Source organism: Scardinius erythrophthalmus (genome assembly GCF_964197995.2).
Source record: "Scardinius erythrophthalmus genome assembly, chromosome: 17".
Lineage (NCBI taxonomy): Eukaryota > Metazoa > Chordata > Actinopteri > Cypriniformes > Leuciscidae > Scardinius > Scardinius erythrophthalmus.
In genome coordinates this window covers 40,867,879-40,890,662 of record NC_138237.1, presented here as the reverse complement: position 1 = coordinate 40,890,662, position 22,784 = coordinate 40,867,879, and the positions used below count along the sequence as shown (strand labels likewise).

General features: G+C 40.0%; 1 protein-coding gene across 1 annotated transcript; it reads left to right on the top strand.

Annotated features, from left to right (window-relative positions):
• Positions 1-341: 341 nt before the first annotated feature.
• On the top strand, positions 342-22,702 carry ppp1r36 (protein phosphatase 1 regulatory subunit 36; the record flags this gene model as incomplete). Its single annotated transcript, XM_081391505.1, has 11 exons — positions 342-400; positions 520-606; positions 708-796; positions 867-936; positions 3,335-3,433; positions 3,505-3,606; positions 10,719-10,761; positions 10,899-11,065; positions 21,769-21,963; positions 22,083-22,206; positions 22,613-22,702. The coding sequence occupies 11 exons, from the start codon at positions 342-344 to the stop codon at positions 22,700-22,702; spliced, it is 1,125 nt and encodes a 374-aa protein (XP_081247631.1).
• Between the last annotated feature and the right edge of the window lie 82 nt (positions 22,703-22,784).

Genomic DNA, 22,784 nt, shown 5'->3' with positions numbered 1-22,784 from the left:
ACACCTTCAAATGGCAAGATTTAAAACTTACTTCAAGTCTTTCTCGAGCCAAACACTTTTATCTAGTTTGAAAATAAATTTGCTCAGTCCGGGATTTATTTGTAACATATTTAGATATGAGTTTAGATGATGATTCGTAATTCATCATATTATTAGGGGAAATGTAATTAATTACTACATTCGTTTTAGCTTAAAACGGATTATATTAAATTCTTTTATTTTATTATTAATATAAAAAAATGAAATAGTTAACCTAACTTAAAAAAGAGCATATGGTCAAGAGAATAATAAGGTGTCATCATTAATGGCTGACAGGTGAGGACAGGTGAGGACAGGTGACCATGGTAACGATGAGCTCTGGACGCTGGAGTGAGGAAACACCAGGCCTGGACTTCAGCAGGTAATACACTGATACTGTTCTTTAACAATCTGTCACTGCTTGGTTTCGCTAGTCTGCGTTTTTTAATTTATTTTTATTGGGGAAAAAAGTTGCACAAGCAAGATTTCATGTGTTTGCAGTTTCCAAGAAGAGGAGAAAGAGAAGGAAGATCCAAAGTCCTCTGCATACCAAGAGCTGATCAGACAGCATCTGGAGAAGTGGCAGAAGTACTGCGATCAGGACATAATTATGGCTTCATAACTTCACTATGCAGGACGCTGATGTGTTATTGTGAGCGACTGATTAACTCTGTCTGGTTGATTCTCAGGAATACTGTGACTCCGGCTCAGCTGGACGCCTTCGAGAGCTCAGTAACACACTCGCAGGACACACACGTCACGGTTCAGCATGTGAAATGTACGTCTGTGTGTAATGAACACAGTATGAGCAGTGAAGGCCTGATGTAATGTGATGTGATGTGTTGCAGTGGCAGCGCTGCGTTTGCTGACGGAGAACGAGGGATATCCCGTACCTCACCGCTTCCTAACACTCATGAAGTACGACATTACTTTTAGTTTAAAGGTCCCATGGCATGAAAATTTCACTTTATGAGGTTTTTTAACATTAATACAAGTTCCCCTAGCCTGCCTATGGTCCCCCAGTGGCTAGACGTTCTGATGGGTGTAAACCAAGCCCTGGGTGTTTGTGAGAGAGAGAAAGCTCAGACGGCGAGTCTAGAATCTTCTCTTTATGTCGTCATAAGGTGAAAGGTCACCTCCCCTTTCTCTGCTGGCCTGCCCATGAGAAAATGAGCTGCGAGCGCGATATTGGTTTCTCCTCAAGAGACATCATGGCTTGCACACGAGCGAAGCATGGCAGTTGCTCAGTGTTTGGATGTACAAATGAACACAAAAGTATTGTTTAAGTTCCTTCATCTGAGCCTCTGAAGAACCAGTGGGTTATGGGAATTTCTGATGTGTAATTGTTCAAGTTCAGACAGATAATCTTTCTCTCAAAGTCGTTCAATACTGTTTATGCATCAGTAAATCAAGCCAGTGACTAAACGAACAACTTCACGTCGTTTCTCAAAGAAAGCGATCAAAGAACAATCCCTTTCCAGTCGCCCAAGCTGTCAGTCACACAGCGCGAGTTTATCTGGACACTTGCCAAAACTCGTTATGAAATCAGTGACGCTGTTACGCTGCACAACGAAGCTCTTACTGTAATTGCATTGCAGTGATAAGATCTTCACTCGCGCGATCAACAGGCTGTCATCTGCTCAATGCTCATCACTGCAACCTTTCATGTGATGGGAATAGATCTAAATACTTAAAAAACTTCTCACGATTCGTTAATCCCGATAGCTGTAATAGTAAAAACATATAATAGCTGTAATAGTAAAAGTTTTCGAGAGAGATCCACATGTAATGCGAGATATTTCATATGCAAGCATGTCAGCCAATCACAGCAGTGGGCGTTTACACTGAAGACTCACAGCCAATCACAGCAGTGGGCGTTTACACTGAAGACTCACAGCCAATCACAGCAGTGGGCGTTTACACTGAAGTCTCTCAGCCAATCACAGCAGTGGGCGTTTACACTGAAGTCTCTCAGCCAATCACAGCAGTGGGCGTTTACACTGAAGTCTCACACTGACACGCCCCTTCAAACAGAGCGTTCAAATCAGAGGCTAAAATCAGGCTAGGAAAAATTCCTTTTATTTCTAAATTATTACAATTTTTGATCTTAAAAACATACTAACGTGGGCACCCCAGGGCACCCCAGGAAACATTCTAAAATAATAAAATAATCCATGTCATGGGACCTTTAATACTATTGGAGGATGGCTTTGCATTTCCATATTCTATTCTATTAAAGGGATAGTTCACTCAAAAATGAAAATGTTGTCATCATTTACTCTTTGTCACAAGTACTAAATTTAGTTTGTTCTTAGTTTCTGTTTTCGTGGACTTTTGGTTTGTTATTTTCAATTATGTGTTTCTTTGTCTTACTTTCCCGCCACTCATCAGTTGCCATGGACACTCATCTAATCATCACACCTGTTCGTTATCATCTCATTATCACTGTGTATTTAAGTTGCGCTGTTTCACTCTTCAGTTGTCGGCTGTTGTTTGTGTGTTGACACGCTGTTACTTTGCTTTCATCTTCGTGGATTACTTGAGTTTGTTTTCATTAAAAGACTCTTTTGTTTATTGAAACCTTTTTGAACTCTCCTTCATCTTCATCATCTTCATCTTCATCTTCTGACACCCTTTTGTTGTTCCAAACCTGTGTGAGTTTCTTCTGAAGAATGCTGTAACCAGACAGTAGACGGCACCCACTGACTTCCCTTGTGTTTTGTTCCCTACCATGGAAGTCAATGGATGCCGTCTACTGTCTGGTTACAGCATTCTTCAGAATATCTTCTTTTATGTTCAACAGAAGGAGGAACGAAACCCATACAGGTCTGGAACATCTGGAGAATAAATGATGACAACATTTTAATTTTTACTGCTGAATTTAATTTAAGGGAATCTAAGAAGCGAATATACAAGATAGAGGAAACATGAGCAAATATTAAAGGGATGATTCACCTAAAAATGCAAATTAGTCCATGATTTACTCTCCCTCAAGTCATCCTAGGTGTATATGACATTCATCTTTCAGACGAATACAATCAGGGTTATATTAATAAATGTCCTGGCTCTTCCAAGCTTTATAATGGCAGTAAATGGACATTTCTGTTTTGAAGTCCATAGTAGATGGCTTGAGTGTGAGTAAATCATGGGCTAATTTGCATTTTTAGGTGAACTATCCCCTTAAGATTTTACTCATGTTTTCTCTTTATCTTGTATATTTGCTTCTTAGATTCCCATAAATTAAATTCAGCAGTAAAATCTGCTTGCTAGTTCTATTAGTGCAGCACCGAGACTCCAAACCTCTTTATATCTGCAGGAGCAAAGAGCTGGATGGGTTTCTTGCCAATCTACTGCTCTACTTTTCCTGCTTCTTTGAGAAGAAAGCTCTGGAGAAAAGACCAAAGTCTCTCATGGGGTGAGTTTGAGCCATAATTGAGCCATATGAGATTATTATAGGAGCACAATAAAGAAGTGTATGTGTTTCAGAGAGGACAGTGGCAGCGAGAGGAGAACAGCAGACCGGCTGGATCTGGCACTGCGGCAGCTCGGACTCTCCTACTCTCGGCTGCTGCTGATGAGTGCTGACGGGTCAGAACACATGAATACAGAACACATGAATACTGACGGGTCAGAACACACGAATACTGACGGGTCAGAACACACGTATACTGACAGGTCAGAACACACGTATACTGACGGGTCAGAACACACGTATACTGACGGGTCAGAACACACGTATACTGACGGGTCAGAACACATGAATACAGAACACATGAATACTGACGGGTCAGAACACATGAATACTGACGGGTCAGAACACATGAATACTGACGGGTCAGAACACATGAATACAGAACACATGAATACTGACGGGTCAGAACACATGAATACAGAACACATGAATACTGACGGGTCAGAACACATGAATACAGAACACACGAATACTGACGGGTCAGAACACATGAATACTGACGGGTCAGAACACATGAATACAGAACACATGAATACTGACGGGTCAGAACACACGAATACTGACGGGTCAGAACACACGTATACTGACAGGTCAGAACACACGTATACTGACGGGTCAGAACACATGAATACTGACGGGTCAGAACACGTAAATACTGATGGGTCAGAACACATGAATACTGACGGGTCAGAAAACATGAATACTGACGGGTCAGACAGAACACATGAATACTGACGGGTCAGAACAGAAGAATAATGACGGGTCAGAAAACATGAATACTGACGGGTCAGAACACCTATATAGCCTACTGACGGGTCAGAACACATAGAACAGATGAATGATGTGTGAGACTGACGGTCAGAACAGAAGAATAATGACGGGTCAGAAAACATGAATACTGACGGGTCAGAACACCTATATAGCCTACTGACGGGTCAGAACACATAGAACAGATGAATGATGTGTGAGACTGACGGGTCAGAACACATGAATACTGACGGGTCAGAACACGTAAATACTGATGGGTCAGAACACATGAATACTGACGGGTCAGAACACGTAAATACTGATGGGTCAGAAAACATGAATACTGACGGGTCAGAAAACATGAATACTGACGGGTCAGAACACATGAATACTGACGGGTCAGAAAACATGAATACTGACGGGTCAGACAGAACACATGAATACTGACGGGTCAGACAGAACACATGAATACTGACGGGTCAGAACACATGAATACTGACGGGTCAGACAGAACACATGAATACTGACAGGTCAGAACACATGAATACTGACGGGTCAGAAAACATGAATACTGACGGGTCAGACAAAACACATGAATACTGACGGGTCAGAACACATGAATACTGACGGGTCAGACAGAACACATGAATACTGACGGGTCAGACAGAACACATGAATACTGACGGGTCAGAAAACATGAATACTGACGGGTCAGACAAAACACATGAATACTGACGGGTCAGAAAACATGAATACTGACGGGTCAGACAGAACACATGAATACTGACGGGTCAGACAGAACACATGAATACTGACGGGTCAGAAAACATGAATACTGACGGGTCAGACAGAACACATGAATACTGACGGGTCAGAAAACATGAATACTGACGGGTCAGACAGAACACATGAATACTGACGGGTCAGACAGAACACATGAATACTGACGGGTCAGAACACATGAATACTGACGGGTCAGACAGAACACATGAATACTGACAGGTCAGAACACATGAATACTGACGGGTCAGAAAACATGAATACTGACGGGTCAGACAAAACACATGAATACTGACGGGTCAGAACACATGAATACTGACGGGTCAGAAAACATGAATACTGACGGGTCAGACAGAACACATGAATACTGACGGGTCAGAACAGAAGAATAATGACGGGTCAGAACACATGAATACTGATGGGTCAGAACAGATGAATGATGTGTGAGACTGACGGGTCAGAACAGATGAATGATGTGTGAGACTGACGGGTCAGAACAGATGAATGATGTGTGAGACTGATGGGTCAGAACAGATGAATGATGTGTGAGACTGACGGGTCAGAACAGATGAATGATGTGTGAGACTGACGGGTCAGAACAGATGAATGATGTGTGAGACTGACGGGTCAGAACAGATGAATGATGTGTGAGTCTGACGGGTCAGAACAGATGAATGATGTGTGAGACTGACGGGTCAGAACAGATGAATGATGTGTGAGACTGACGGTCAGAACAGATGAATGATGTGTGAGACTGACGGGTCAGAACAGATGAATGATGTGTGAGACTGACGGGTCAGAACAGATGAATGATGTGTGAGACTGACGGGTCAGAACAGATGAATGATGTGTGAGACTGACGGGTCAGAACAGATGAATGATGTGTGAGACTGACGGGTCAGAACAGATGAATGATGTGTGAGACTGACGGTCAGAACAGATGAATGATGTGTGAGACTGACGGTCAGAACAGATGAATGATGTGTGAGACTGACGGGTCAGAACAGATGAATGATGTGTGAGACTGACGGGTCAGAACAGATGAATGATGTGTGAGACTGACGGGTCAGAACAGATGAATGATGTGTGAGACTGACGGTCAGAACAGATGAATGATGTGTGAGACTGACGGGTCAGAACACATGAATACTGACGGGTCAGAACACGTAAATACTGATGGGTCAGAACACATGAATACTGACGGGTCAGAACACGTAAATACTGATGGGTCAGAAAACATGAATACTGACGGGTCAGAAAACATGAATACTGACGGGTCAGAACACATGAATACTGACGGGTCAGAAAACATGAATACTGACGGGTCAGACAGAACACATGAATACTGACGGGTCAGACAGAACACATGAATACTGACGGGTCAGAACACATGAATACTGACGGGTCAGACAGAACACATGAATACTGACAGGTCAGAACACATGAATACTGACGGGTCAGAAAACATGAATACTGACGGGTCAGACAAAACACATGAATACTGACGGGTCAGAACACATGAATACTGACGGGTCAGACAGAACACATGAATACTGACGGGTCAGACAGAACACATGAATACTGACGGGTCAGAAAACATGAATACTGACGGGTCAGACAAAACACATGAATACTGACGGGTCAGAAAACATGAATACTGACGGGTCAGACAGAACACATGAATACTGACGGGTCAGACAGAACACATGAATACTGACGGGTCAGAAAACATGAATACTGACGGGTCAGACAGAACACATGAATACTGACGGGTCAGAAAACATGAATACTGACGGGTCAGACAGAACACATGAATACTGACGGGTCAGACAGAACACATGAATACTGACGGGTCAGAACACATGAATACTGACGGGTCAGACAGAACACATGAATACTGACAGGTCAGAACACATGAATACTGACGGGTCAGAAAACATGAATACTGACGGGTCAGACAAAACACATGAATACTGACGGGTCAGAACACATGAATACTGACGGGTCAGAAAACATGAATACTGACGGGTCAGACAGAACACATGAATACTGACGGGTCAGAACAGAAGAATAATGACGGGTCAGAACACATGAATACTGATGGGTCAGAACAGATGAATGATGTGTGAGACTGACGGGTCAGAACAGATGAATGATGTGTGAGACTGACGGGTCAGAACAGATGAATGATGTGTGAGACTGATGGGTCAGAACAGATGAATGATGTGTGAGACTGACGGGTCAGAACAGATGAATGATGTGTGAGACTGACGGGTCAGAACAGATGAATGATGTGTGAGACTGACGGGTCAGAACAGATGAATGATGTGTGAGACTGACGGTCAGAACAGATGAATGATGTGTGAGACTGACGGTCAGAACAGATGAATGATGTGTGAGACTGACGGGTCAGAACAGATGAATGATGTGTGAGACTGACGGGTCAGAACAGATGAATGATGTGTGAGACTGACGGTCAGAACAGATGAATGATGTGTGAGACTGACGGGTCAGAACAGATGAATGATGTGTGAGACTGACGGGTCAGAACAGATGAATGATGTGTGAGACTGACGGGTCAGAACAGATGAATGATGTGTGAGACTGACGGGTCAGAACAGATGAATGATGTGTGAGACTGACGGTCAGAACAGATGAATGATGTGTGAGACTGACGGTCAGAACAGATGAATGATGTGTGAGACTGACGGGTCAGAACAGATGAATGATGTGTGAGACTGACGGGTCAGAACAGATGAATGATGTGTGAGACTGACGGGTCAGAACAGATGAATGATGTGTGAGACTGACGGTCAGAACAGATGAATGATGTGTGAGACTGACGGGTCAGAACACATGAATACTGACGGGTCAGAACACGTAAATACTGATGGGTCAGAACACATGAATACTGACGGGTCAGAACACGTAAATACTGATGGGTCAGAACACATGAATACTGACGGGTCAGAACACATGAATACTGACGGGTCAGAAAACATGAATACTGACGGGTCAGACAGAACACATGAATACTGACGGGTCAGAACAGAAGAATAATGACGGGTCAGAACACATGAATACTGATGGGTCAGAACAGATGAATGATGTGTGAGACTGACGGGTCAGAACAGATGAATGATGTGTGAGACTGACGGGTCAGAACAGATGAATGATGTGTGAGACTGATGGGTCAGAACAGATGAATGATGTGTGAGACTGACGGGTCAGAACAGATGAATGATGTGTGAGACTGACGGGTCAGAACAGATGAATGATGTGTGAGACTGACGGGTCAGAACAGATGAATGATGTGTGAGTCTGACGGGTCAGAACAGATGAATGATGTGTGAGACTGACGGGTCAGAACAGATGAATGATGTGTGAGACTGACGGTCAGAACAGATGAATGATGTGTGAGACTGACGGGTCAGAACAGATGAATGATGTGTGAGACTGACGGGTCAGAACAGATGAATGATGTGTGAGACTGACGGGTCAGAACAGATGAATGATGTGTGAGACTGACGGGTCAGAACAGATGAATGATGTGTGAGACTGACGGGTCAGAACAGATGAATGATGTGTGAGACTGACGGGTCAGAACAGATGAATGATGTGTGAGACTGACGGGTCAGAACAGATGAATGATGTGTGAGACTGACGGGTCAGAACAGATGAATGATGTGTGAGACTGACGGTCAGAACAGATGAATGATGTGTGAGACTGACGGGTCAGAACACATGAATACTGACGGGTCAGAACACGTAAATACTGATGGGTCAGAACACATGAATACTGACGGGTCAGAACACGTAAATACTGATGGGTCAGAAAACATGAATACTGACGGGTCAGAAAACATGAATACTGACGGGTCAGAACACATGAATACTGACGGGTCAGAAAACATGAATACTGACGGGTCAGACAGAACACATGAATACTGACGGGTCAGACAGAACACATGAATACTGACGGGTCAGAACACATGAATACTGACGGGTCAGACAGAACACATGAATACTGACAGGTCAGAACACATGAATACTGACGGGTCAGAAAACATGAATACTGACGGGTCAGACAAAACACATGAATACTGACGGGTCAGAACACATGAATACTGACGGGTCAGACAGAACACATGAATACTGACGGGTCAGACAGAACACATGAATACTGACGGGTCAGAAAACATGAATACTGACGGGTCAGACAAAACACATGAATACTGACGGGTCAGAAAACATGAATACTGACGGGTCAGACAGAACACATGAATACTGACGGGTCAGACAGAACACATGAATACTGACGGGTCAGAAAACATGAATACTGACGGGTCAGACAGAACACATGAATACTGACGGGTCAGAAAACATGAATACTGACGGGTCAGACAGAACACATGAATACTGACGGGTCAGACAGAACACATGAATACTGACGGGTCAGAACACATGAATACTGACGGGTCAGACAGAACACATGAATACTGACAGGTCAGAACACATGAATACTGACGGGTCAGAAAACATGAATACTGACGGGTCAGACAAAACACATGAATACTGACGGGTCAGAACACATGAATACTGACGGGTCAGAAAACATGAATACTGACGGGTCAGACAGAACACATGAATACTGACGGGTCAGAACAGAAGAATAATGACGGGTCAGAACACATGAATACTGATGGGTCAGAACAGATGAATGATGTGTGAGACTGACGGGTCAGAACAGATGAATGATGTGTGAGACTGACGGGTCAGAACAGATGAATGATGTGTGAGACTGATGGGTCAGAACAGATGAATGATGTGTGAGACTGACGGGTCAGAACAGATGAATGATGTGTGAGACTGACGGGTCAGAACAGATGAATGATGTGTGAGACTGACGGGTCAGAACAGATGAATGATGTGTGAGACTGACGGTCAGAACAGATGAATGATGTGTGAGACTGACGGTCAGAACAGATGAATGATGTGTGAGACTGACGGGTCAGAACAGATGAATGATGTGTGAGACTGACGGGTCAGAACAGATGAATGATGTGTGAGACTGACGGTCAGAACAGATGAATGATGTGTGAGACTGACGGGTCAGAACAGATGAATGATGTGTGAGACTGACGGGTCAGAACAGATGAATGATGTGTGAGACTGACGGGTCAGAACAGATGAATGATGTGTGAGACTGACGGTCAGAACAGATGAATGATGTGTGAGACTGACGGTCAGAACAGATGAATGATGTGTGAGACTGACGGGTCAGAACAGATGAATGATGTGTGAGACTGACGGGTCAGAACAGATGAATGATGTGTGAGACTGACGGGTCAGAACAGATGAATGATGTGTGAGACTGACGGGTCAGAACAGATGAATGATGTGTGAGACTGACGGGTCAGAACAGATGAATGATGTGTGAGACTGACGGGTCAGAACAGATGAATGATGTGTGAGACTGACGGGTCAGAACAGATGAATGATGTGTGAGACTGACGGGTCAGAACAGATGAATGATGTGTGAGACTGACGGGTCAGAACAGATGAATGATGTGTGAGACTGACGGGTCAGAACAGATGAATGATGTGTGAGACTGACGGGTCAGAACAGATGAATGATGTGTGAGTTCTGTGATGAATCAGAGCATGTTTGAGAAAACTATGAGTCTGTTTATATCAACAGGTTCAAGGTGTCGTCCACTCACAGTGACATTCCGCTAGATGAGGTTTGTGCCAAACTTTCAACTTATATACAGTGTGTGATTCCTGAGGATGTCAAACCAAAACCTTTATGTATTTGAACATTAGTAGCCAAGAGTTTCATATCCGTCTTTCCCATGACAGTGTGTTTTCTGTGCCTCAGTGTCTCTACAGCTTTTGCAGCCATGCTGTATGGGTGAGCTTTGAGAGGCGGGGCCTGAAGGGCGTCCGGGTGGAGATTGGCCGCTTGTTCCGCTCTGACAGCTTTAACTCCGCCCTGAATGATCAGTCTGAGGATGTGGAGCCCCGACGAACAGCACTGAACAACAGGTACAGTCCACTCGCTGGACACACTAGATATAACAACTGTAGTCAAGTTTGACTGAACAGAAAAATAAAAGTGATTTAATATTTTATTCAGTATGTTTAATTAAAAATATTTTTAAAGTTTTGTTATTTTAATTAAAATATTTTATTATTTTTTATTATATATATATACAGTGGGGAGAACAAGTATTTGATACACTGCCGATTTTGCAGGTTTTCCCACTTACAAAGCATGTAGAAGTCTGTAATTTTTATCATAGGTACACTTCAACTGTGAGTGACGGAATCTAAAACCAAAATCCAGAAACTCACAGTGTATGATTTTTAAATAATGAATTTGCATTTTATTGCATGACATAAGTATTTGATACATCAGAAAAGCAGAACTTAATATTTGGTACAGAAACCTTTGTTTGCAATTACAGAGATCATACGTTTCCTGTAGTTCTTGACCAGGTTTGCACACACTGCAGGGATTCTGGCCCACTCCTCCATACAGACCTTCTCCAGATCCTGCAGATGTCGGGGCTGTCGCTGGGCAATACGGACTTTCAGCTCCTCCAAAGATCTTCTATTGGGTTTGTTGAAGATTTTATTATTTAGAAAATAAGTAATTTAACTGGTTTTTGTACACTATTATTTCCTTGTCTGTGTATGACTTTGGCTGACTTTGGAACCTGAGAGCACAAGGTGTTGTCACAGCAGAAAATTCTATTTCAGTAATGTCACATGGTACAAAACTATTTCTCAAAATACCTATAGAATGTATTACCATGTTTGGGACAAGGAGAGGGTATATACGTTTGCTGGGCAATTTTTCTGGAGGGTCTTTCTGCAGAGGGACACTCGGCTTTGTTTGTTAATAAAGTCTAATTTTTTCTGATGTCAAATATCTTTGAAGTCATTTCCCTGAAAAGAATTAAACCACAACAAATGGCGCCCAACGTGGGGCTTGGCTTAGGAGCTGAAGGAGCCACAGGGGGATCGCTGGTGACTCACACAGACAGTGGCCGCTGTACTTTGAGGTGAGCAGTTTTTGCTTTTGAATAAGGTGTGTGTAAGTCACCAGTGGCCCGGATGTGGTAAGAAAAGCTTCTCCAAATTTAAAGAACTTAAAAAGTGAAAAAGAGTGTTTGATATCAGAAAAATTGCATGCATTGTCTTTGTATGTCAAGTAGTTGGTAAAGGAGCTCCCAAAAGTGTTTGCTAGTACTTGTTTAATCCTGAGTGGATTCTATAACTACTGGTGATGCTGATTTAGCGCAAAGAGTTTTGACGTACGTACGTAAGGTTCTGTGTCTGTTCATCAAGTGGGCCTGGATGGATGATGAGCAAAAAGCATGCACACAGAGGGTTTGAATTCACTGATAAGGATATCAGTTAAGTTTTGTGTTACTTGTCAAGAGGGCCTCGATGGATGACAAGCGTACTGATATAAGGATATCAGTTATTGATGTGTTATACCTGTAAGTGGGCATTGATTGATACAGGTGTAGTTTAGCTTATAGCCTATAGATGGTTGATCTGCAGACATTTGTAAGAGGGCCTTGAAGGATACAAATGAGCATGATTGCAGATAAAGTCAATTTCCGGGTACCTTATTAATCTAATAAGAGTCTGCTCAGGGGAATTAAGGTCTTATTTCACTCTGTTGTGTTGAGGAAGTGAATCACAGAGGTTTATGGAATAGGATAGTTAAAAGTGTCATTGTGTTGATTAGTGAATATTTTAATGTATTGTTCAGATCTGACAGAGAAGGGAAAAAAAAGTGTGTTAGATCATGTTGGTGTGCCTGTAGGATCCTGTGACTGTGCCTGTGGTTGAAAATAAGTGACCTCTGACCCTGGTTGCTTGAAGGGACAGAGAATGTGTGACTGACCTGTGAATGAAGGGACTGAAATGGTGTGTATTAAAAAAGAAAAAAGAAAAGTAAGGGAAAACAATTGTTTCAAGATATTAGCTTAGCAGAATATAGTAGTATAAAATAAGTTAAAATAATAAGATATATAGTTAATCAATAAATGTAATGATGAATATTAATAGATGAATATAAATAAGATTGCACGTGCTTAATATATTATATATTATAACTGAAGACGTCTAAAATTTGTATCTCATTATCCCTGAAGACAGTGTGGAAAAAGTATTCCATTGCAGATTAATAAGTTTGTGTTAAGAGAAAAATAACTGGTGCAGTGCTGAAGGTTAGCGAGATTGAGTGACCAAGTTTCAAAAGTCAAAAATACTTTACAGAAGTTGATGAGAGTAAAAAATAAGAGGAATTCCTTGATGATTGTTGAGAAACATACTAGATTATTGTGAACACAGCATGCAAATATAGAAGAAAGATTGAAGTCTGATTTTATGATAGGGAAAATTATTTAATTGAATTATTCTCAGATCATCAGAGTTATATTATTGCTGATATATAAAAACAGAACTAGCTTGCTTTTTCCTGCAATGAAGAACTGCTTACTAATAGAATAAGGGAAATGCTATGGTCAACCAGTGAGATTTTTATATAAAAGAAATAGTGAAAAGATGCAGGTTAAAAAAGTGGCATGTATATAAAGAGCTAATAGCTTATATGTAAAAGTTCAATTTGATTCATGCAGATCTCTGAGTGTTCAAATTGCAGATGGAAACAGAGCCCTGTGGAAGCAACAAGAGGGCAAAGGGCAAAGACATGAATGCAGAGACACTGACGCAGAGAAGAAGAGAGTGGGTGAGGGGTTCTCAGCTCCCCTCCTGAAGTTCAAAAAGACTCAGAAAGACTGAGTTAATGGAAAGACTGGAAAAGGTGAATCTTTCACTTGAGACTTTTCCTAAAGACAAAGACAAATCCTGAGATGCAAAACTGTTACAGGATTGATCAAAATCCCAAACTGAGAAGAGACAGAGAAGCAGCAGAGCCTATTGTCAACTCTGCAATGACCATTGAGTGACAGCAAGGCTGAAAAACATGTCAACGAACACTGATCTAAAAACAGAAGAACTGACCCTTACGGCACCACAGGTGTGACAAAACTAATGAACACTCCAGAGACTGCTTCAAATTTAGTTCATTATTATATTAACTTAATTCATTTTGATTATTCACTGGTCTCATAGCAATTCTTTATATTCTCTGCTAAACTAACCCTCTCTGCTTTTTCAATAGGTACAAGTCCAGCTCTATAAGAAAAGAAAATACAGAGAAGTGGGTGCTCAACTCACAAAATAGTTAAAACTGAGGCTGGATTTGGTATAGTGAGGGCTATTATATTAGACTATAGGGCTAAAAGCATGATAGAATTATTCTCTGGCAAAGAAAAAGATAGACACAATATGTCAAAGAATGATTATTTTTGTTTGTAAAACAAAAACACTGGTCACTCCATCTTGTTTTAATATTTTTTATAGAGATAAATTGGAGAAGGATAAATAACTCCAAAAGTACAAAAATTATGAAATTAAAAATGCTGTCAAAACTGGGATAATGAGATGGAAATGTTATTGGCCATGGATCCAAGATTAGTCAGAGATCTCCAATTGTATTCTTAAAGAAGCTCATGAGCAAAAACAAAAAGAATATGAAAAAGTAGACCAAACAAATGACAAAATGCATTTGAGAAATTACAATTGGCTGTCTTACTCTCAACTGCACCATACTAAGGCCTATTATTCTGAAATATTTAATCTATTAGAGTTTGGGAAAAAACAAGAAAAAAGGTTTGTACAACAGTGGTAAACTAAGCATTAAGATAACTGACACTTCTGAATAGTGTTTGAATAGCTGTTGTGATGTTGTCTGTCAGACCTTTGGAATTCCACAGCTAAATTTGTAAGTTCCGCATTTAGAGCACAACCTGCGGAAGAAGAATGTGTGATGGCCGATGAGTGACTGATTATGAATGAATGGGTGTACACCAAGGCAATCAATTATTTTGCCTACAGCTGTATCTAAATTTCATATGTGGGCCCACAGGGCATATTCTGCCCAATAAAATAATGACCATGGATGGATTTGGTTAATTTCCTGGTCGAAACTGTAGTGACAATAGAAAAAGAAAATGGGGAAAAAATTGTAAAAGAAAACAAAACAGTACTATATTTTGTGCAGCACCTAATAAATCTGACTTTCCTTTCAGAATATCATGATGGAGAATAACACATCTGACTTGCTTTTCAGCATATCACGAAGGAGCTGACGTTTTGTCAAAAGTATGAAATATTGTTTGTCTTTTAGTAAAGTGGGTTGAGTGTTGTCAAAGATGCCTGATAACTAGTATGCTGATAGTGGGACTCAAAACAATGAGATAACTGAGCTGAATTGACTAATTGTAAAAAATAATATAGGGGTAAAGCCCTGCTGCTAATGAGCAGAAAACACACAAAAGAGGCCAGAACACCACTCAGCCCACATGATCATTTTACAGGTGACACCAAGAAGGACAATGGAGCAGATGATTTAAAATGTTGTTGTCACTAACAAAACTAAAAAGAAATAATGAAGGTTGCATTCGCAGATGAGAACAGTTCAATTCCAGGAAGGGTTCTGGGACGATTACAAAAAGAACCAGTGACTGTGCTTTGTCATCTCAGAAGAATCTTGAACATTGATCAGCAAAGTGACATTTGAGTCCATGCCTCTCACACCAACAAGCCTCTACTCGCCACAACAGGAAGTGAGGGATCAAGAGGGCTTGTGCTAGTAACAGCCCCCTCACCTCCGAGGGAAGTCCATGCAACGGCTCGTAAAGAGTCACCCTGGTGAAACATGTAATGACTGTTAAGACGGCTAACAGAATGATCAACATGAATGGAAAAAGAAGCAAATGATAAGAAGAACTTTAAATGAAAAGTTGCAGAATAAGAAACTTGCAAGGAGTTGTGCAAAGAAGAAAATCAACAGAGATGAGTACAAGTTCAAACAATAGTCAAAATCAAACAAACTGTCTTTAAATGTAATGTTAAAGCCATTGAATATACTAGTAGCAACTTAATAATAACCCCAGAAAGAAAATGATTGAATTAAAGAATATATCAAAAACAACGTAAAAACGATAATGAAAAATCAGAAAACAAATGAAAATAATGAATGATAAGCGACTAATTCAAGTAACTGTCATAGCACAGTGCGAATTAAGACAAGTCATGAAGGAAAATACAAATAGACCTGAATAACATTTTAAAATAGATCATAATGGGTACTCGAATGTAATTTGTCAATAAAACAGGTATACAAAATTAATTTAAGACTACAGAAGAAAATTAAAGAAAGATTAACACGGGCTATTAACAGATATTTGATTTCATTTATGATTTGAATTATGATTTGATTCAATATGCTATTTGACTAATTAAATGTATTTTAAATGGTGCTAATATAACGACCACCTCAGATGGAACTTGTTCAAATTCAATACAAAAAGATTGTTATAGCATATAGACTGTCCAATACCATGTAAATTATTGCCTTATGAACAATCTATATGGTACCAGAGGGGGGTGAGAATGACAAGTTATTGCACAAAGACATACTTTTTGAATATTCTAAATCCATACGCGCATAGTTTTCAACTAGTGCGCAAAGGGGGGAGTAAAGAGGGATTAAAAGGCTAAATTAAGAATAAGGAATAAGAATAATGAAAATTAAATAAAAGGCATTTTTTGCAATTGTTGGCCATATACAAGAGAAATTTGCGACAAAAATAAAGGTAGGAAAGGAACAGTGACACAAATAAGGCTATATATATCAGTACCAGAAGGACTAATAAAACTCTTGGTAATGGATTATATGAACAAGATAGAGATGAGATCAACAGAGGAGGGTCAAGAGAAGTAATTAAATTTAAGACCAAAGAATTATTCCTTAGATTTGAAATTCTATCAGAAATAAGTTTAAATAATGGGTCAGCAGTTATTCCAGAAAAATTGAAGATTAACATTAAATGTATGCAAAAACTTAAATTACAGAAAGGAAGTTTTAACAATAATTAAGTTATAATGCTTTATGTTTGAAATGGTTAAGGAAAAACTTAGATATACAGAAAAATAAATGACCGTACAATGAATATGTAAGACAGTGCAAAAAGTTATTTTCGAGAGTATTTTTTCTAATTGTCTAATGAGGTTATTGAATGACTTTTATGAAGTAAATGTAACATTGCTCTTGAAGCTTTCTTAGTTTGAGTGATTACATGTGACATAATTAAGTTAATTCATGATAGTTCATTTAGAAATTAGTAGAAAGGAAGAAAAGGTATTCAGTTAAGGTATGCTTGAACTGAGGAGCTATAATGACAAAAAGCTGCAACACGTGAGATATTTATTGTTTAAATTTGGTAATAAAGTAGACAGAATTTGAAATGTAAAACGTTATAATGAAGAAAATTGTGATTTAATGTAGCTGCACTACAGTGTTATGGTTGTACATCAACTAAAACATGACTGACTAAAAAATTGATTCTTTAAAAATAAGTGAATTGATATTCCTTCATAAAAATAAGAAGCGAATAAAAAAGAGAAAAAGTTATTTTTACCCAGCCCTATTTTAAATCAAAATTCATATGGATTATGCGAAATAAACATGCAAACTAAATCATTTATTCTTCTATAATCAGCAGAGATTTATTATAATGATTTGCCTTTATTATAATGAAAACAATTACATGAAAAAAGTAGAATGACTTATGTTTGGAGATTTATTTAGCAAATACAATTGAATAAAAAAAAAAGTTAAGGAAAGCTTGATTTAAAAGATTAGAAATGTTTTTTGGAGTTGAAATATTAAAAGAGGGTTATTATTCAGTTGTGTACTTCCCATATTAAGAAGATAATAAAAACTAATTTTAGAGGGCAAAAAAATAATTTATTATTAAGATTGAGCTTATAAACCAAATTGAGATTTACAATCATTGGACATTGACTGAAGTACCTCGGATAAGGATGAAGAAGAAAATGAATAAGCCAGATCCTGGGTGTCTGGGTCGAAGAGGATATCTACACCGCAAGAGAACTCTTAACTGTATAAGGGATTTTTGTGTTTGACATGTTCTACATAACTGTGACGATAAGACAATGCTGAACCAATTTCATCCACACACTTGTAACAATGTTTGATGGTTGATTAGGGAGGATTCGAGTCTTTTACTTTCTCCATTGAAAAAGAAAAAAACAACTGAAAGAAAGAAAATGTATGGAGAAAGATGTTTGGCTCGATTGCTCCTCCGGAGTATGGTGGCATAATTTCAGTCATTGAAAATAAGAATGAGTGACATAATTTAGTCAGTAAGGTAGTATAACTGAGGGGACTGGATTTTGAAACTACACTCTGGAAAGGATAGCGAATGTGGGGCTTAAATAAGCCCCAGAGGAGGGAATGTTGAAGATTTTATTATTTAGAAAATAAGTAATTTAACTGGTTTTTGTACACTATTATTTCCTTGTCTGTGTATGACTTTGGCTGACTTTGGAACCTGAGAGCACAAGGTGTTGTCACAGCAGAAAATTCTATTTCAGTAATGTCACATGGTACAAAACTATTTCTCAAAATACCTATAGAATGTATTACCATGTTTGGGACAAGGAGAGGGTATATACGTTTGCTGGGCAATTTTTCTGGAGGGTCTTTCTGCAGAGGGACACTCGGCTTTGTTTGTTAATAAAGTCTAATTTTTTCTGATGTCAAATATCTTTGAAGTCATTTCCCTGAAAAGAATTAAACCACAACAGGTTCAAGTCTGGAGACTGGCTAGGCCACTCCAGGACCTTGAGATGCTTCTTACGGAGCCACTCCTTAGTTGCCCTGGCTGTGTGTTTCGGGTCGTTGTCATGCTGGAAGACCCAACCACGACCCATCTTCAATGCTCTTAGTGAGGGAAGGAGGTTGTTGGCCAAGATCTCGCAATACATGGCCCCATCCATCCTCCCCTCAATACGGTGCAGTCGTCCTGTACCCTTTGCAGAAAAGCATCCCCAAAGAATGATGTTTCCACCTCCATGCTTCACGGTTGGGATGGTGTTCTTGGGGTTGTACTCATTTTAGACCAAAAAGCTATAGTTTAGACCAAAAAGCTCTATTTTTGTCTCATCAGACCACATGACCTTCTCTCATTCCTCCTCTGGATCATCCAGATGGTCATTGGCAAACTTCAGACGGGCCTGGACATGCGCTGGCTTGAGCAGGGGGACCTTGCGTGCACTGCAGGATTTTAATCCATGACGGCGTAGTGTGTTACTAATGGTTTTCTTTGAGACTGTGGTCCCAGCTCTCTTCAGGTCATTGACCAGGTCCTGCTGTGTAGTTCTGGGCTGATCCCTCACCTTCCTCATGATCATTGATGCCCCACGAGGTGAGATCTTGCATGGTACCCCAGACTGAGGGAGTTTGACCGTCATCTTGAACTTCTTCCATTTTCTAATAATTGCGCCAACAGTTGTTGCCTTCTCACCAAGCTGCTTGCCTATTGTCCTGTAGCCCATCCCAGCCTTGAGCAGGTCTACAATTTTATCCCTGATGTCCTTACAAAGCTCTCTGGTCTTGGCCATTGTGGAGAGGTTGGAGTCTGTTTGATTGAGTGTGTGTACAGGTATACAGGTAACGAGTTCAAACAGGTGCCGTTAATACAGGTAATGAGTGAAGAACAGGAGGGCTTCTTAAAGAAAAAACTAACAGGTCTGTGAGAGCCGGAATTCTTACTGGTTGGTAGGTGATCAAATACTTATGTCATGCAATAAAATGCAAATTTATTATTTAAAAATCATACACTGTCATTTTCTGGATTTTTGTTTTAGATTCCGTCACTCACAGTTGAAGTGTACCTATGATAAAAATTACAGACTTCTACATGCTTTGTAAGTGGGAAAACCTGCAAAATCGGCAGTGTATCAAATAGTTGTTCTCCCCACTGTATATATGATTTAATATTATATGATTTTAGTTATCTTTATTACATGGCTTGGCTGAATTCCAATATAGAATGCGGTCTGTTATTTCTTTATAACAGACCGCTGCGAAGTATAACAGACCGTTGCCATGAAAAACAGCGCGTTGCTATGGACGCGGAACGGACTATTTTCTTTAGCGGAAGCAATACAATCGTTTTTAAATCAATAACCCCTTTTTAAATCAATAATTCGCGGCAAATTATTTATTTATTTTGTAGGTAGCCATGTAATAAGCGGGATAATGTATAGTGACATTATCGCGATACATTATCGCGATAATGTCTTCGCGTCGGGATCCCGTTCAGCCTGTCGGGGTTGTTATTCACTATAACAACCGGCTCACTATACATTATCCCTTACTTATTTGTTGATACATACACCAAGCATTCATGTATGGACAGAAAAATAAAAAATAATAATATTTGAGTCCTTTTATCACCAAAGCATAGCAGAACCCAGATTTTTTAAACGAGTGACACAAATTCATTCTAAATGTTTTTATGCATATATTAATGAAGATGCTTTAGATCAGGGCTATTCAATTGGCGGCCCGCGGGCCACATGCGGCCCGCCAATCATCTCCATGCGGCCCGACGGCACCAACCTCCCTCCTCCTCTTTTCGCTCCGATCGACCTGAGAAACGTTTTACATGTGAATATTTCAGCAGTTATTATATTTGTCCCGAATTTATGTCGACTGAACCAGCGATAGGCTACAAATCATTCGTGAATGAATCAATCTTTTGGTTCGATTCTTTCTAAACGCGCTTGCATAACGGTCTAAAACTATTTGGATTTATTCGGACTGCTCCGTCACTGAATCATCTGAAGCGGTTTCTCGTTCAGTACAGTTACAACAAATAGCGATGTTTTCAGTTGTTTCAGTTGTTTAAACACTTAAACACGGCCCAGCGCAGAGTTGCGTTTACTCCCGGTCCCGGACACACTAATATTAAACAGCGTTGCGATAACCAGTGGAAGCGTTTCAGTTCGACAGAAACATTTCTGTTACAAACCACAAATCACTCGATGATTTAATTAGTATTAAATCGGATGAAACAGCCTCAACATTCCCAACAAGACTGATGAGGAAAGCAGGAGACTTTAAGAAGACTTTAAATCCCCTAATCACCCTTACAAACATTTACCACATTTACTGTAGTAATTTACCATGGTTGGGCAGAAATGTGCAATATTTATATTGAATACTATGTAGTAATAAATAAATATAGTAAATATATACTATAATATTATATAGTATAATAGTAAATATAGTGATTTACTTGTGTTTAAGTAAAGCAATAATCAAGTAACTTGTGTTTAGGCATTTTTTATACAGTGGGAGCCTGTTAACAAGTCTCACTGTCAGAATATTTTCATTTAAGCATAACTATTATTAATAAAATAATTATTATTTCTCACCAACAGCTATAAGTTTGTATAAATAATTTATTTGTTCCAAGGAAAATAGTTGTACACAGCTGTAAATTATCAAGTTTTTATTTATTATGGTTTTATATATTTGCATACTGTTGGGTACCACATTTCCAAGTAAATACCACGCTTTTTTAGGGTTACTTTAACTTATTTATTGAAACTGTTATGTTTCAATAAATAAGATAAACCCCCAAACCAACCCACCAGCCCACCTCAACTTTTCGATTTGATAATGCGGCCCTCGAATAAAACTAATTGAATAGCCCTGCTTTAGATGTTTGTGAGGTGTGCTTTTACTGGCCCATCTCTCACTCTCTGTCTCCTGACCTTTAATCCAGGAAATCAAAGCGACGCCCTGCCCTGAGCAAGATCCTAACCCAGTGCTCCCCTCTGATGGCCTCTCTGCTGCCCACTCCACAGGAAAATGCCCCGCACCTGTTTAGGCGCTTTAGACGTGATAAATTGCCCTCAACTGAACGCAATGATTCAGAGGCTCTGATGGAGGGGCTGAAACAGCAGCTAAAGTCTCTTAGGTAATACTTTTGAACTATTTACAACTGATGTAATAAAAAGCATAGTAATATGTGTCCATTTCACTTTTGTTTCTAATAGTCTCTGTTGCCTGATTGTATCAACTTTCTTTTGCCTTTAGCTTTGGCATTCTTGGAAAGCCTTTGAGCCAATTCAGCTCGAAGACACTGAAGCCTCAGGAAGGCCAGAGTGAAGAGGAGGAAGATGAGGGTAACAACAGCGATCTGGTGAACCCTAACCCACACGTACACATCAAGAGTAGGAAAACCTCTGTCACGGGCCAAAGATCACTGACCACAACTGCAGACGGACGCATCCGCTCTAGGCGAGTTGACCTAGTCTCCAGAGCAACCACTGAAGCAGTGTCCTCAGACACAGAATAAATACAGAGATCTGTCATGAAACTCTAGATGGCGCAGGCTGATACCTTGACCCAGTCTGCTTGCAATCACATCATTCTCTACAGGACACAGCTGATTGGTTACCGCCTTATTAGTAGCCAATGAGTTTGCTGCTCAACATTCAAACTTGTCTGCTGTAGCAGTTTGTAGTGCACTTTCAGAAACCCTCCACCTGTATCAATCTATATAGATCTGCTACGGTTAATTAATGTATGCTTGTGCAGCAGTAGCATGTCTGTCTTGCTCACAGCAGCATGTTGTGTATGTATTGGCAGTAGACAGCAGCAGCAGCAGCAATGTTAACAGCAGCAACAATGACAAACAGCAGCAGCAGCAATAACAAACAAGCAGCAACAATAACCAACAGCAACAACAATAACAGCAGCAGCAATAATCAACAGCAGCAACAATAACCACCAACA